The 15,599-nt window shown below is 50.1% G+C and overlaps 1 protein-coding gene across 4 annotated transcripts in view; it reads right to left on the bottom strand.

Moving 5' to 3' along the window:
• Nucleotides 1-2,622: 2,622 nt before the first annotated feature.
• mocs1 (molybdenum cofactor synthesis 1) overlaps nucleotides 2,623-15,599 on the bottom strand; it is a 42,588-nt gene continuing 29,611 nt past the window's right edge. For 3 of the 4 annotated variants that reach the window (XM_033020567.1, XM_033020568.1, XM_033020569.1), the window contains 5 exons: nucleotides 13,943-14,055; nucleotides 11,276-11,386; nucleotides 9,276-9,396; nucleotides 6,385-6,432; nucleotides 2,623-3,509 (listed from right to left, as the gene is read on the bottom strand). In XM_033020567.1, coding sequence (XP_032876458.1) covers nucleotides 2,800-3,509; nucleotides 6,385-6,432; nucleotides 9,276-9,396; nucleotides 11,276-11,386; nucleotides 13,943-14,055 — 1,103 coding nt within the window. In that variant the 3' untranslated portion in view covers nucleotides 2,623-2,799. Of the gene's footprint in view, nucleotides 3,510-6,356; nucleotides 6,433-9,275; nucleotides 9,397-11,275; nucleotides 11,387-13,942; nucleotides 14,056-15,599 lie in introns of all 4 variants that reach the window. The other variant, XM_033020570.1, reaches the window with a different exon arrangement.

Here is a 15,599-nt window from a genome sequence, read left to right as displayed (position 1 = left end):
TCAAAGTTCAACATGCCATTAAGATAAACATTTTCCCTTCCAAATCAGCGTCTCTGCGTCAGCGTAACTGCGGCAACGAAGGCGGTGAGCAATGTATTGGAAGTGACTGCAAATAGGACTTCCTGGAGAACAGTCATACAGCAGGGAAACAGGCCCTTCGGCCCCTCTCATCCATGCCGACCTAGAAGTCCCATCTAAGCTCATTTGGCCCGTTTCCCTTTCAACCGTTCCTATCCATGTGCCTGGCTAAATGTCTTGAAAATGCTGTTATAGTCCCTGCCTCAACTACCTCCTCTGGCAGCTCGTTCCATACACCCACCACCCTATGTGTGGAAAAAGTTGCCCCCCCGGTTCCCATTCAATCTTCACCCTGTCACTGTAAACCTATGTCCACTGGCTCTTGATTCCCCCTAGACACAAGGCAGGCACGGTGGTGCAGAGGTAGAGTTGCTGCCTTGTAGCGAATCCTGACTACGGGCGCTGTCTGTACGGAGTTTGTACGTTCTCCCCGTGACCTGCGTGAGTTTTCTCCGAGATCTTCGGTTTCCTCCCACACTCCAAAGACGTGCAGGTTTGTAAGTTGGTAAATGTAAAAAAATTGTCCCTAGTGTGTGTAGGATGGTATTATTGTGCAGGGATCGCTGGTCGGCGTGGTCCCGGTGGGCCGAAGGGTCTGTTTCAGTGCTGTATCTCTAAACTAAAGTGAACTAAATTTGAACCTGACCTAATTTTCGTTAGACACAAAGTGCTGAAGTAACTCAGCGGGCCAGACAGCAAATTATGATACCGAAACTGCACACTATTCTCCAGATGTGGTCTCACCAGGGCCCTGTACAACTGCAGAAGGACCTCTTTGCTCCTATACTCAACTCCTCTTGTTATAAAGGCCAACATGCCATTCACTTTCTTCGCTGCCTGCTGTACCTGCATGTTTACTTTCAGTGGCTGATGAACAAGGACCCCCAGATCCCCTTGTACTTCCCCTTTTCCCAACTTGATGCCATTCAGGTATTAATCAGCCTTACTGTTTTTGCCACCAAAGTGGATAACCTCACATTTATCCACATTAAATTTCATCTGCCATGCATCTGTCCACTCCCCCAACCTGTCCACCCTGCATTCTCATAGCATCCTCCTCACAGTTCAGTCACCCAGCTTTGTGTCATCTGCAAATTTGCTAATGTTACTTTGAATCCCTTCATACAAATCATTGATGTATATTGTAAATAGCTGCAAATCATTGATGTAATATTGTAAATAGCTGCGGTCCCAGCACCGAGCCTTGCGATACCCCACTAGTCACTGCCTGCCATTCTGAAAGGGACCCGTTAATCCCTACTCTTTGTTTCCCGTCTGCCAACCTATTTTCTACCCATGTCAGCACTTCACCCCCAATACCATGTGCCCCAATTTTGCCCACTAATCTCCTATGTGGAACCTTGTCAAATGCTTTCTGAAAGTCCAGGTACACTACATCCACTGGCTCTCCCTTGTCCATTTCCCTAGTTACATCCTCAACAAATTCCAGATGATCAGTCAAGCATGATTTCCCCTTCGTAAATCCATGCCGACTCGGACCAATCCTGTTACTGCTATCCAAATGTGCCGCTATTTCATCTTTTATGATTGACTCCAGCATCTTCCCCACCACCGATGTCAGGCTAACTGGTCTATAATTCCCCGTTTTCTCTCTCCTGCCTTTCTTAAAAAGTGGGATAACATTAGCTACCCTCCAATCCACAGGAACTGATCCTGAGTCTATAGAACATTGGAAAATCATATCCAATGCATCCACGATTTCTAGAGCCATTTCCTTCAGTACCCTGGGATGCAGACCATCAGACCCTGGGGATTTATCAGCCTTCAGTCCCATCAGTCTGCCCAACACTATTTCCTGCCTAATGTGAATTTCCTTCAGTTCCTCCGTCACCCCAGATGTACGTTAAGTTGTGAGGTGGATGTATGGAACGAGCTGCCAGAGGAGGTAGTTGAGGCTGATACTATAAGAGCTTTTATAAAGGACACTTGGAGAGGATACATAGATAGGACATGTTTAGAGGGATTGGACCAAACGCAGGCAGGTGGGTCTAGTGTGGATGGGGCACGTTGGTTGGTGTGGGCGTTGGGCCGAAGGGCCTGTTTCCATGCAGTATGACTCTAAATAAGCTGAGGTTAAATATCACAGCTGAGATTTTGACACATCTCTTGATTAATAGTCGAGCCTTTTGAATCAAATCTGATAAGGTGGGACATCTTGGTCAGCATGGACATGTTGGGCTGAAAGGCCTGTTTTCACACTGTGCGACTATGACTGTGACTCTTAATGGAACTAATTAGATGGGATGACTTGGTTCGAATGGGCGAGTTGGGCCGAAGGGCCTGTTTCCGTGCTAGATGGTTTTATGACTATTAATGGGACGAGCTTAGATGGGGTATCTTGGCTGGAATGGGCGAGTTGGGCCGAAGGGCCGGTTTCCGGGCGAGATAATTTTATGACAATTAATGGGACGAGCTTAGATGGGGTATCTTGGATGAGTTGGGCCGAAGGGCCTGTTTCCCTGCTGTGACTCAATGACTTTCAATGGTACTAGCGTAGATGGGGCATGTTGGTTGGCGTGGATGAGTTGGGCCGAAGGGCCTGTTTCCCTGCTGTGACTCAATGACTCAATGGTACTAGCGTAGATGGGGCATGTTGGTTGGCGTGGGTGAGTCGGGCTGAAGGGCCTATTTGAGTGCTGAGTGACCCTAATGATGAAGCAATGGGCGCTAGTGGAGAGGAGGCCTGAAGAAGGGGGAGGGTTAAGGTGTGTTGGACGGGTCCTTGCCCGGGCGATGGAAGTCTCCTCGCTGCCCGCCGGTCTTGCTCACCAGCCTGATGTCCTCCAGCACGATGTCGTGGCTGACAGCCTTGCACATGTCGTAGAGGGTGAGGGCAGCCATGCTGGTGGCCACCAGGGCCTCCATCTCCACCCCCGTCTTGCCATGGGCGGCGCAGGTTGCCGTGACCACCACCGCCAGGCGGGCCGGGTCGAGGTCCAGGCACACGTCCACCCGATGGAGGGGCACGGGGTGGCAGAGGGGGATCAGGTGAGGGGTCATCTTGGCAGCCGAGATGCCAGCCAGCCGGGCGGTGCACAGCGCGTCCCCTTTCTTCAGCGCCCCCTCACGCAGTAGGCCGAAGGCCCTCTCGCCCAGCCGCACCGTCGCCCGGGCGACCGCCGTGCGCAGGGAGTCCGGCTTCCCGCCCACGTCCACCATGACTGCCATCCCTCGCCCGTCCAAGTGCGTCAGGCCCTCGGGCTCTGCCGGGCCTTGCTTGGCAGAGTCCTCGGCCCGACCCCCGTTGCCGGGGGCGACGACGTAGGCCCGGACCCCCCGGCCCGCCGCCCACCCCTCCACACCGCCCAGAGGTAGCGGCACAACCCGTCCCGGGAGCACTGCCTTCCGGAAAACTCTTCCCTCGGGAACAGGAACAGTCGGCTTCACGGCGGATGCAGCAACCTCTCCCTCTGGTGGTGGAAAGGAAAAGGACAGTCAGACAATGGGAAGCACGATGCAGACCTCTACCACAGAAAGCACACAACCATTGTTTAGTTTTAGTTCAGAGATACAGCGTGGAAACAGGCCCTTCAGCCCACCAAGTCAGTGCTGACCCTCGACCACACTAGTTCTGTGATATCCCACTTTCCGACCCACTGCCTGCATTCGAGGGGCAATTCGCAGAGGCCGATTAACCTCCAGACCACTGCCCAAAATACGAGGTGCTGTTCCTCCAATTTGCGCTAGGCCTCACTCTGACAATGGAGGAGGCCCAGGACAGAAAGGCCAGCGTGGGGATGGGAGGGGGAGTTAAAGCATTGAACAACTGGTAGATCAGGTTGGTGTAGGCGGACTGAGCAGAGGTGTCCAGCGAAACGATCGCCAAGTTTGCGCTTGGTCTCGCCGGTGTTCAAATGTGCGGGGAAACCCTCACGGTCACTTGCGGTCCCTTCCGTCAATCGCACCCATCTACGCCCACCTATTAAGAGTCATAATCATGGAGTCACCCAGCATGGAAACAGGCCCTTCGGCCCAACCCATCCATGCTGACCAAGATGCTCCATCCACCATCCACATCGCCGGGCATTGTCCTGCCCCCACTGCTCACTTTATGGGGAGAAGGCAGGAGAAGGGGGTTAGGAGGGAGAGGTAGATCAGCCATGATTGAGTGGCTGAGTAGACTTGATGGGCCGAGTGGCTTAATTCTACTCCTATTACTTATGACCTCTTCCAGCTTTCTCCCCCCCCCCCCCTCCCCCCCCACTGGAATAAGTCTGAAGAAGGTTCTCAACCCGAAACGTCACGTGTTCAGAGCCAAGTTGTACCGCTGCGGCCATGGTGGCACAGTGGTAGAGTTGCTGCCTTACAGCGAATGCAGCGCCGAAGACCAGGGTTCGATCCCGACTACGGGTGCTGTCTGTAAAGAGTTTGTACGTTCTCCCCGTGACCTGCGTGGGTTTTCGCCGAGATCTTCGGTTTCCTCCCATACTCCAAAGATGTACAGGTTTGAAGGTTAATTGGCTCGGTCTAAATGTAAAATTGTCCCTAGTGGTTGTAGGATGGTGTTACTGCGCGGGGATCGCTGGTCGGCGCGGACCCGGTGGGCCGAAGGGCCTGTTCCGCGCTGTATCTCTAAACTAAACTTGTGTATGACTTGATAACAAGTAAGCCAAGGTTTTCACGGCTTGTCGAAACACGTGGCCATAATAAACCACTTAAACAGCCCAGGCTTCATCTAAGCTCTTCCCACCTGCCCGTGTTTGGCCCATATCCTTCTAAACCTTTCCTATCCATGTACCTGGCCAAGATGCTATTAAATGTTGATTTAGTTTAGAGATACAGCGCGGAAACAGGCCCTTCGGCCCACCGAGTCCGTACTGACCAGCGATCCCCGCACATTAACACTATCGTGCAAACTCCGTACAGGCAGCACCCGTAGTCAGGATGGAACCCGGGTCTACGGCGCTGTGAGGCAGCAACTCTACCGCTGCGCCACCGTGCCGCCACAGTTGTGATAGTACCCGCCTTAAGTAACTCTTCTGGCAGCTCGTTCCATCTCCTTACCACCCACTGAGTGAAAATGTTGCCCCTCAGTTTCCTATTCAATCTTGCCCCTCTCACCTTAAACCTCTGCCCTCAGATTCTTGAATCCTCCAACTCTGAGTAAAAGATTCATCTCATGATTTTATACATCGTGATTCTCAGACCCTGTATATACCTCATGATTTTATGTTTTATACACCTCTTGATTTTGATGTTCCCGATGTTGGGGGAGTCCAGAACCAGGGGACACAGTTTAAGAATAAGGGGTAGGCCATTTAGAACAGAGACAAGGAAAACCTTTTTCACACAGAGAGTTGTGAATCTGTGGAATTCTCTGCCTCAGAAGGCAGTGGAGGCCAGTTCTCTGGATGCTTTCAAGAGAGTGTTAGATAGAGCTCTTAAAAATAGCAGAGTCAGGGGATATGGGGAGAAGGTAGGAACGGGGTACTGATTATGGATGATCAGCCATGATCACAATGAATGGCGGTGCTGGCTCGAAGGGCCTACTCCTGCACCTATTGTCTATTGATTCTCTTGCTCTGGGTTTTAGATCCTGTGCATTCGTTCCGTACATCCACCACCCTTTGAGTGAAAAAGTTACCCCTCAAGTTCCCATTAAATCTTTCCCCCTCACCCTAAACCCGTTTCCTCTGGTTCTCGATCCCCCGACTCCGGGCATGTGTCTACCCGAGCTATTCCTCTCATGATTTTATCAATCACTAGTGGGAGAGTCTAGGACCAGAGGTCGTAGCCGCAGAATAAAAGGACATTCCTTTCGGAAGGGGATGAGGGGAAATTTCTTTAATCAGAGGTTGAAAGAAATCCCGGAAAAAAAACTAAAAATAGTCGGCAGGATCAGGTAGGGTTGTGTGACAGTCTCTTAAGAGCTGTGGATGCTCCTGTCATAAGAGGAATAGATCAGGTAGATGCACAGAATCTCTTGCCCAGAGTAGGGAAATCGAGGACATGGGTTTAAGGTGGAGAGGAAAAGACTTAATAGGAATCTGATGGGTAACTTTTTCACACAAAGGGTGGTGGGTGTATGGAACAAGCTGCCAGAGGAGGTAGTTGAGGCTAGGACTATCCCAATGTTTAATGAGCAGTTAGACAGGTACATGGATAGGACAGGTTTGGAGGGATATGGGGCAAATGCAGGCAGGTGGGACGAGTGTAGATGGGACATTGTTGGCCGGTGTGGGTAAGTTGGGCCGAAGGGCCTGTTTCCACGCTGAATCACTCTATGATTCTATAAGTGTGAAACAAAATTGAAATACCAATGGGACGTAGCGCTCCATCACCCACCGATCAGAATCATCGGACGGTTCTTCATCTGTGATATGTTGAACATCCCTGCAATGAAATATCAGATTCGTATTAGAGCAGAATAAAGTGTGTAGGAAGGAAGTGCAGATGCTGATTTACATCGATGATAGACACAAAGTGCTGGAGTAACTCAGCAGGGTAGGCAGCATCTGCGGAGAAAAGGAATAGGTGACGTTTCAAAGTGTTCCTCCAGACACTCTACTAGGGCGGTCACAGTGGCGCAGCGGTAGAGTTGCTGCCTTGCAGCGAATGCAGCGCTGGAGACCCGGGTTCCATCCCGCCTACAGGTGCTGTCTGTACGGAGTTTGTACGTTCTCCCCGTGACCTGCGTGGGTTTTCTCTGAGATCTTCGGTTTCCCCTCCAGAAACGTACAGGTTTGTAGGTTAATTGGCTTGGTGCAAATGTAAATCCCTAGTGGGTGTAGGAGTGTTAGTGTGCAGGGATCGCTGGTCGGTGCAGACCCGGTGGGCCAAAGGGTCTGTTTCCGCGCTGACATTATTGCCATAGAGGGAGTGCAGAGAAGGTTCACCAGACTGATTCCTGGGATGTCAGGACTGTCTTATGAAGAAAGACTGGATAGACTTGGTTTATACTCTCTAGAATTTAGGAGATTGAGAGGGGATCTTATAGAAACTTACAAAATTCTTAAGGGGTTGGACAGGCTAGATGCAGGAAGATTGCTCCCGATGTTGGGGAAGTCCAGGACAAGGGGTCACAGCTTAAGGATAAGGGGGAAATCCTTTAAAACCGAGATGAGAAGAACTTTTTCACACAGAGAGTGGTGAATCTCTGGAACTCTCTGCCACAGAGGGTAGTCAAGGCCAGTTCATTGGCTATATTTAAGAGGGAGTTAGATGTGGCCCTTGTGGCTAAGGGGATCAGAGGGTATGGAGAGAAGGCAGGTACGGGATACTGAGTTGGATGATCAGCCATGATCATATTGAATGGCGGTGCAGGCTCGAAGGGCCGAATGGCCTACTCCTGCACCTAATTTCTATGTTTTTATGTTTCTAAACAAAACTAAAAGTGCTTGAAGCATTTTACGAATTCAATCACATCTTCTTCAGACCAGCGGATTTCAGTTTTGGACCCCTTTTCCGAGGAAGGATGTGCTGGCGTTGGAGAGGGTCCAGAGGAGGTTTACGAGAATGATTCCAGGAATAAGTGGGTTAACCTATGCTGAGCATTTGTCGGCACTGGGCCTGTACTCGCTGGAGTTTAGACACAAAATGCTGGAGTAACTCAGCGGGACAGGCAGTATAGAAGGTTGAGGGGGGGGGGACCTCATTGAAACGTACAGAATAGTGAAAGGCCTGGATAGAGTGGATGTGGAGAGGATGTTTCCACTAGTGGGTTGAGTCTCGGACCAGCCTCAGAATAAAAGGATGATGCGTTCAGTAGTTTGAGAGCAGAGAGGAAGAAACTGTACCTGAATCTTTAGTACATTCATGTCCTTCCTGCAATGTAGTCACCAGAATTACGTTCAGTACTCCAACTGCGGCCAGTTTAGCTTAGAGATACAGTGTGGAAACAGGCCCTTCGGCCCATCGAGTCCACACCGACCTGCGATCACCCATTCACACTAGTTCTACCCTGGGGACAACTTACAGAAGCCAATTAACCTACATACCTGCGCGTCTGTGGAGTGTGGAAGGAAACCGGAGTATCCGGAGAAAACCCACTTGGTCACGGGGAGAACATGCAAACTCCGAACAGACAGCACCCGAGGTCAGGTTCAAACCCGGGACTCTGGCGCTGTGAGGTGGCAACTCGACCTCTGCGCCACCATGCCACCCCGGATTGTAGAAAGGAGAAGAGAGGCGGGGGCAGGACAAAGCCCAGAAAATGATCGGTGGAGATTGACACATGGTGCAGGAACAACTCAGCAGGTCAGGCAGCATCTCTGGATACCTGGCGTTTTGGCTCAGGACCCTTCTACAGACATCTTTGGACTTCCAAGGAAGGTTTCCTGACCAGAAATGTCACCTTTATAACAAGAGAAATCGAGTACAGGAGCAAAGAGGTCCTTCTGCAGTTGTACAGGGCCCTCGTGAGACCACACCTGGAGTATTGTGTGCAGTTTTGGTCCCCTAATTTGAGGAAAGACATTCTTGCTATTGAGGGAGTGCAGCGTAGGTTCACCAGGTTAATTCCCAGGATGGCGGGACTGTCATATGCTGAGAGAATGGAGCGGCTGGGCTTGTACACTCTGGAGTTTAGAAAGATGAGAGGTTTCTCATTGAAATATAAGATTGTTAAGGGTATGGACACGCTAGAGGCAGGAAACATGTTCCCGATGTTGGGGGAGTCCAGAACCAGGGGCCGCAGTTTAAGAATAAGGAGTAAGCCATTTAGAACGGAGACGAGGAAACACTTTTTCTCACAGAGAGTGGTGAGTCTGTGGAATTCTCTGCCTCAGAGGGTGGTGGAGGCCGGTTCTCTGGATGCTTTCAAAGGAGAGCTAGAAAGGGCTCTTAAAGATAGTGGAGTCAGGGGATATGGGGGGAAGGCAGGGACGGGGTACTGATTGGGGATGATCAGCCATGATCACATTGAATGGCAGTGTTAGCTCGAAGGGCCAAATGGCCTACTCCTGCACCTATTGTCTATTCCTTCTCTCCAGGGATGGTGCCTGACCTGCTGAGTTACTCCAGCACTTTGTGTCTATCTTTGGTGTAAACCGGCATCTGCAGTTCATTTTCAGTACATTATTAAGTGCTAGGTGGATACAGGTGAGGGCAGGTTATGGGCGGACAAAGGCCAGATATGAAAAGGAGAGGTAAGGGTGTTGGATGGGGAGAGAGGAGTGAAATTTGAAGGCGGGGGTGGGGGGATATCTGCCCCTCACCGACGCATGCAGCAAGCTTACCTGCGTGTTGCTTCTTCTTCCTGCCCACCGCCGCCCCCACGATCTCCAGGAGCTCCTCCTCCGTGGCTCCCGAACGCATCACGTCCCGCAGTGACACCTCGGTATTCCCGAAGAGGCAGACCTGCGCGGCAAAGCACAAACAACAGGTTCATTACTGCCGCCTGGACCGAGCTACCGTGGAGAGCCGGTGACACCATATTAACAGGTTTTCCATCAAAAGGACAGCAGAGCAGAATTAGGCCATTCGGCCCGTCAAGTCCATTCCGCCATTCAAACATGGCTGATCTATCTCTCCCTCCTAACCCCATTCTCCTGCCTTCTCCCTGTGGCTTTCGTCATCCACAAGGTCCGATTCAGCCGAAGGCCACAAGTTGTGCATGTAGCCCAGTCCGTCCCACAGACCAGACTCCCCACCATCCACTCCGTCTACACTTCACGCTGCCTCGGGAAAGCAGCCGACACAATCAAAGACTTGTCCACGACCCACCCCGGTCATTCCTTCTTCTCCCCGCTCCCGTCCGGCAGAAGGTACAGAAGCTTGAAAGCGCGCACCACCAGACTCAGGAACAGCTTCTTCCCCTCTGAACGGTCCTTCCATAAGCTAGGGTACTGTCCGATTCACCTCCACCCCATTGCGGACATTGGACTTTGTCTGTGGAACTGGTGCGCTACAATGCTGAGAACTATATTCTGTACTCTGTATCTTCCCCTTTGCTCAACCTATTGTACTGGAGTTTGACTTGATTGTATTAATGTCTAGTATTATCAGATCTGTTTGGATAGCGCGCACAACAAAGCTGTTCACTGTACCTCGGCGTACGTGACCATAATAGTCCCAAATTTAAACGTGGATCTGCAGGGAATGGAGGGATATGGATGTGGAGCAGGCAGGGGAGATTAGTTAGCATGGCATCATGTTCGGCACAGGCACTGTGGGCTGAGCGGCCTGTTCTTCTGCTGTGCTGTTTTATGTTTAAGTAAACATTTCAAACAGCATGGTGGCGCAGCGGTAGAGTTGCTGCCTCACAGCTCCAGAGACACGGGTTTGATCCTGACTGCGGGTGCTGCCTGGACGGAGTTTGCACGTTCTCCCCCTGACCATGTTGGTGCTGTCTGTGGGTGAGTGTGGAGTTTGTACGTTCTCCCTGTGACCCGTGTGGGTTTCCTCCGCCAGGCGCTCCGGTTTCCTCCCACATCCCAAAGATGTGCAGGTTTGTTGGTTAATCGGCCATCTGTAAATTGTCCCTTGTGTGTAGGGAGTGGATGAGACAGCGGGATAACATAGAACTAGTGTGAACGGGTGATCGATGGTCAGTGTGGGCTCGATGGGACGAAGGGCCTGTTTCCAGCTGTATCTCTTAAACTAGTTGAGTTCAGTCTGGTTTAGAGATATAGCACGGAACCAAGACCACTGGGTCCGCACCGACCAGCGATCCTCGCACACTAACACTATCCTACACACACTAGGGACAGTTTACATTCATTCCAAGCCAATTAACTTACAAACCTGTACGTCATTGGAGTGTGGGAGGAAACCAAAGATCCAGACTTACAGGTGCTGACTGTGTGGAGTTTGTACGTTCTCCCCGTGACCTGCGTGGGTTTTCTCCAGGTGCTCCGGTTTCCTCCCATACTCCAAATTCTCCCGAGCTTGCCCCTTGATTCAAACTAAGAGAATTGCGGTAATAGCCAGACAAAAGTACTCGGGGCTTTTTATTTTTTACTCGTGGACATTTTTCAACATGTTGAAAAAACGGCCCGACTTACCTGATGCCCCGAGTACCTACGGCTGTCATTACGGGTTTGTGGGTTATCTGGCGTTGGTGTCCCTGTTTCCGTGCTGCATCTCTAAACTGAACACACTCAAGAGCCCAGGCCTCGAGCAACTGAGATGGGGATGGTTTGGGGCTCGAGGGAAACGATTCCGAACGGTCACACCCCCCCCCCCCCCCCCTCCTCCCCGCCCGCAAGAACCACGAGACCTTTGGCCTGCCTCTTACCTTCAAGTTGCCGTCCGCGGTGAGTCGCAAACGGTTGCACGAGCCGCAGAAATGTTCCGACATGGAGGTGATGAACCCGATCTGGCCCCGGAAACCTGGAACTTTGTAGGCCTGCGGGAAGGCCAGGAGACACAGGAGCAGAATTAGTTTCATGTGTGGGAAGGAAATGCAGATGCTGGCTTACGCCGAAGATAGACACAAAATACCGGGGTAACTCGGCGGGACAGACAGCATCTCCCGAGAGAAAGAACGGGAGACGTTTCGGTTCGTTTAGTTTAGTTCAGAACAGTTTATTGTCACGTGTACCGAGGTTGCTTTTGTTGCGTGCGAACCAGTCAGCATACATGATTACACAAGCCGTCCACAGTTCAGTTTAGAGATACAGCGCGGAAACAGGCCCTTCGGCCCACCGGGTCCGTGCCAACCAGCGATCCCCGCACATTAACACTATCCTACACCCACTAGGGACAATTTATACATTTACCAAGCCAAGTAACCTACAAACCTGTGCGTCTTTGGAATGTGAAGGGAAACCGAAAATCTCGGAGAAAACCCACGCAGGTCACGGGGAGACCGTACAAACTCCGTACAGACAGCACCCGTAGTCGGGATCGAACCTGGGTCTCTGGCACTGCATTTGCTGTAAGGCAGCAACTCTACCGCTGCGCCACCGTGACTGGCCACGATCAGTGTACAGATACACGATAAAGGGAATGACGTTTAGAGCAAGGCCAACAGAGCAGCGCACTAGGCAATTATACCATTCGGCCCATCGAGTCTACTCCACCATTCAATCATGGCTGATCTATCTCTCCCTCCTAACCCCATTCTCATGCTTTCTCCCCATAACCCCTGACACCCGTACTAATCAAGAACCTATCAATCTCTGCCTTAGAAATATCCACTGACTTAGCCTCCACAATCTTCTGTGGATAATTAATTCCACAGATTCACCACTCTCTGACTAAAGAAATTCCTCCTCATCTCCACTCCTTTAATTCTGAGGCTGTGCCCTCTGGTCCTAGACTCTCCCACCAGTGGAAACATCTTCTCCACATCCACTCCTTTCATTATTCAATATGTTTCAATGAGATCAGGAATCTATCAATCCCCGCTTTAAAGCCGAAACCAAAAAAGACACAAAGTGCTGGAGTAATTTGTTGGGTTACTCCAGCACTTTGTGTGCCTCTCCTCAGAACTAGTACCTGCTCATCCAGGTAGCATTTTGGCAATGATGGTCCAACTATGTACTGCCATCGCAGAGTCTGTCCTCACCTTGTCCATCATGGTCTGGTTTGGCTCAGCCACCAAGCACGACACCCGGAGGCTGCAGTGAATCGTCCGATCAGCCGAGAAGATTGTTGGCTGCAACCTTCCCTCCATTGATGAACTGTACACTGCAAGGGCCAGGAAGCGAGCGGGCAAGATCATCTCTGACCCCTCTCACCCTGGCCACAAACTCTTTGAATCACTTCCCTCTGGAAGGCGACTCCGGACTGTCAAAGCTGCCACAGCCAGACATAAAAACAGCTTTTTTCCATGAGTAGTAGCTCTACTCAATAACCAGAAGTCTTTAGCCTCCTTTTGCCCTGGTATTTTTAAATTTCATTCACATGTTTAAATTATAATGTTTGATTATTAATGTTTTTTCATGTTTTATTTTTAATTGTTTACTGTATGTCGTGGTGTTACCTGCGGGCGGAGCACCAAGGCAAATTCCTTGTATGTGTACATAATAAATGTATTCATTCACTCATTCCTATTCTGTGCCCATTCGAAAAGCCGCTACATCCTTCCAGCAAATGACCAGAACAGCACATTGGCCCTTTTACCATTTAAAAATTCTTCCCACATTCCCATCGATACTTGATTAGTACGGGTGCCAGGGGTTATGGGGAGAAGGCAGGAGAATGGGGTTGGGAGGGAGAGATAGATCAGCCATGATTGAATGGCGGAGTAGACTTGATCGGCCCAATGGCCTAATTCTCCTCCTATCCCTTGTGACCTTATGACTCCTTGGCACGCTCCTATCCCAACGAAACTCCCAGGTTTGAAGCTGAAATGGTGGCCGAAAATTGTGCAGGAGGAATGTAGAATCGACGTGAATGGGGGGGGAGAACAGGTTAGAGCGAAACTGAGCGATGGAAATTTAGTTCAGTTTAGAAATACAGCGTGGAAACAGGCCCTATGGGCCGCCGAGCCCGTACAAACCAGCGATCACCCTGTACACTAGCACTATCCTGCACACACTAGGGATAATTTACAGCTTGTTCGTCTTTGGAGCGCGGGAGGGGGTGGAAGATTGCAACCTTCACGTGGTCCGCCCTGTTTCGTCTAATGCAATCAACTCGACGTGCAAACATGGAACATCAAATAGAACAAGTTGTCCTACAACTTTAGGCTGTGCACGCCACACGAAAGAAGAAGAGTGCGGGAGGAAACCGGAGCACCCAGCGGAAACCCATGCAGGGCACGGGGAGAATGTGCCATCTCCATACAGACAGCGCCTGTAGTCAGGATGGAACCCAGGGTGTCTGAGGCTGTGAGGCAGCAACTCTACCGCTGCACCACCGTGACGCCCTTACCATTGTTCCATGAACCGGCATGAGCACGACGGGCCAATTAACCTACAAACCTGTGGGGGGGGGGGGGGGGAGGGGAACTCACCTTAGCAGTTCCGGAATCTTCCGAAGGCAAATTCTGCAGCTCAGGCCACCTCTGCCTGATGACACTCAGCATCTCCTGGTAGCTCACCATCTTCTTGAAGTTCCACTTGTTGCCTGCAGAGAGAACACAGGCCACACGGAGGGTCACGACTGTTTTGTGGCACGTGTACTGACAATGGAACAATGATATCCTTAAGCCCCTGTCCCACTTTCCCCGAGTTACTCACGAATTCTCCCGAATTTTCCCCTTGTTTCAAACTCGGAGAATGTCCGTAGCGAGTCCGTAGATATATCGTAGCGGCTCGTAATGCCAGCCGTAGGTACTCGGGGCATCAGGTAAGTTGGGACGTTTTTTCAACATGTTGTAAAATGTCCACGAGTAAAACAAAAAGCCCTGAGTACCTTCGTCTGGCTATTACCGTAATTCTCCGAGTTTGAATCAAGGGGCAAGCTCGGGAGAATTTGTGAATAACTTGGGAAAGTGGGACACGGGCTTAACTAGCTGCAGCACAACAGGCCTGTAAAGACAGCAAGAGAGTTCGGTGTTACAACTGCGCATGCCCAGGTCAAGGGTCATTCGGGATAAACATTCTGTCCGGCTGAGCTATTGTGTGTGTACGGGCCTGCGTTTCATACGTATTATCCAGTTTTGCTTCTTCGAGGTAAGAAAATACTGCTTTCAAAATGATTAAACAGGTGTATTTATGGTTCATTTGTACAAAACTGCGATGATTTTTGTGGTTATATTGCTTTATGCTTCGGTGAGTGAGCGAGATTGTGACGACAAATAACAACCATTTTTGATTTGGAGGGGGGGGGGGGAGAGAATAAAATGAAATGTATGATTTCTAAAACTATCAACAGATAACATGAAAAGTATCTGCGTGGTTTTCACCTCTTACTATACTGAAAGAGTTAGTTATAAATCGATTGTTGTCATATTTAAGCTTTCCTGATGTAAAAAGCCAATTGATGGGATTTGGCCAAAATTACCATGACAAGGCTTTTTTTACGCAAGTTGAATAGTTCACAGCTCCCTTACAAGTTTTTAATGTAAGTTGAACAGGTTAATCAGATAAGATGGGGCCAGAGGGTGCCATTGGGATGACTGGCTTTTGGCAAGGAGTGAAAAACAACTCCATATTTGGAGGTGGCTGATGGTTTCTGGTACATTACCTCATGCAATTGGTATTATGTGTGTAGGTATATTAACCCTGGTTTTCTGGTATTTCTGTGTGTGTGCTGCTGGAGTATTCAGATGTAAAACTGGTGCCTCTGCGTCTCTAGGTCCACACCCGTCAGACGTTAAATTAAAGCTTTGTATGGTCTTAAGAATTGGTACTTTGCCTATCTTTAAAGTGAACTTTTTCCAATACTAGGCAGTATGCATATTTGTTAACTTCTGAATGAGTTCTGCATGTACGTGTGTAAGTAAAGTTGTGTAGTACAAAACTTCATCACGAGTCATTTGACTAATCATGTCTCTACTGATTCCCATTACATTGGATCATTTTAATCCATATTTGACATTCCAATTTTGCAGCGTAAGCAAGAGCAGCGAGCTCGTCTTTTCTTCCCGCCTTTTCCAACCCCCTGTCCGCTAAACAATGCTTCAAATGCTTCGACTTTCCATCGCAGAAAATCATCCAGGGTCACAT

This window comes from Amblyraja radiata, chromosome 5, assembly GCF_010909765.2.
Source record: "Amblyraja radiata isolate CabotCenter1 chromosome 5, sAmbRad1.1.pri, whole genome shotgun sequence".
NCBI lineage: Eukaryota > Metazoa > Chordata > Chondrichthyes > Rajiformes > Rajidae > Amblyraja > Amblyraja radiata.
The sequence above is the reverse complement of the archived record's forward strand: the minus strand, read 5'-3'. Positions and strand labels throughout refer to the sequence as shown.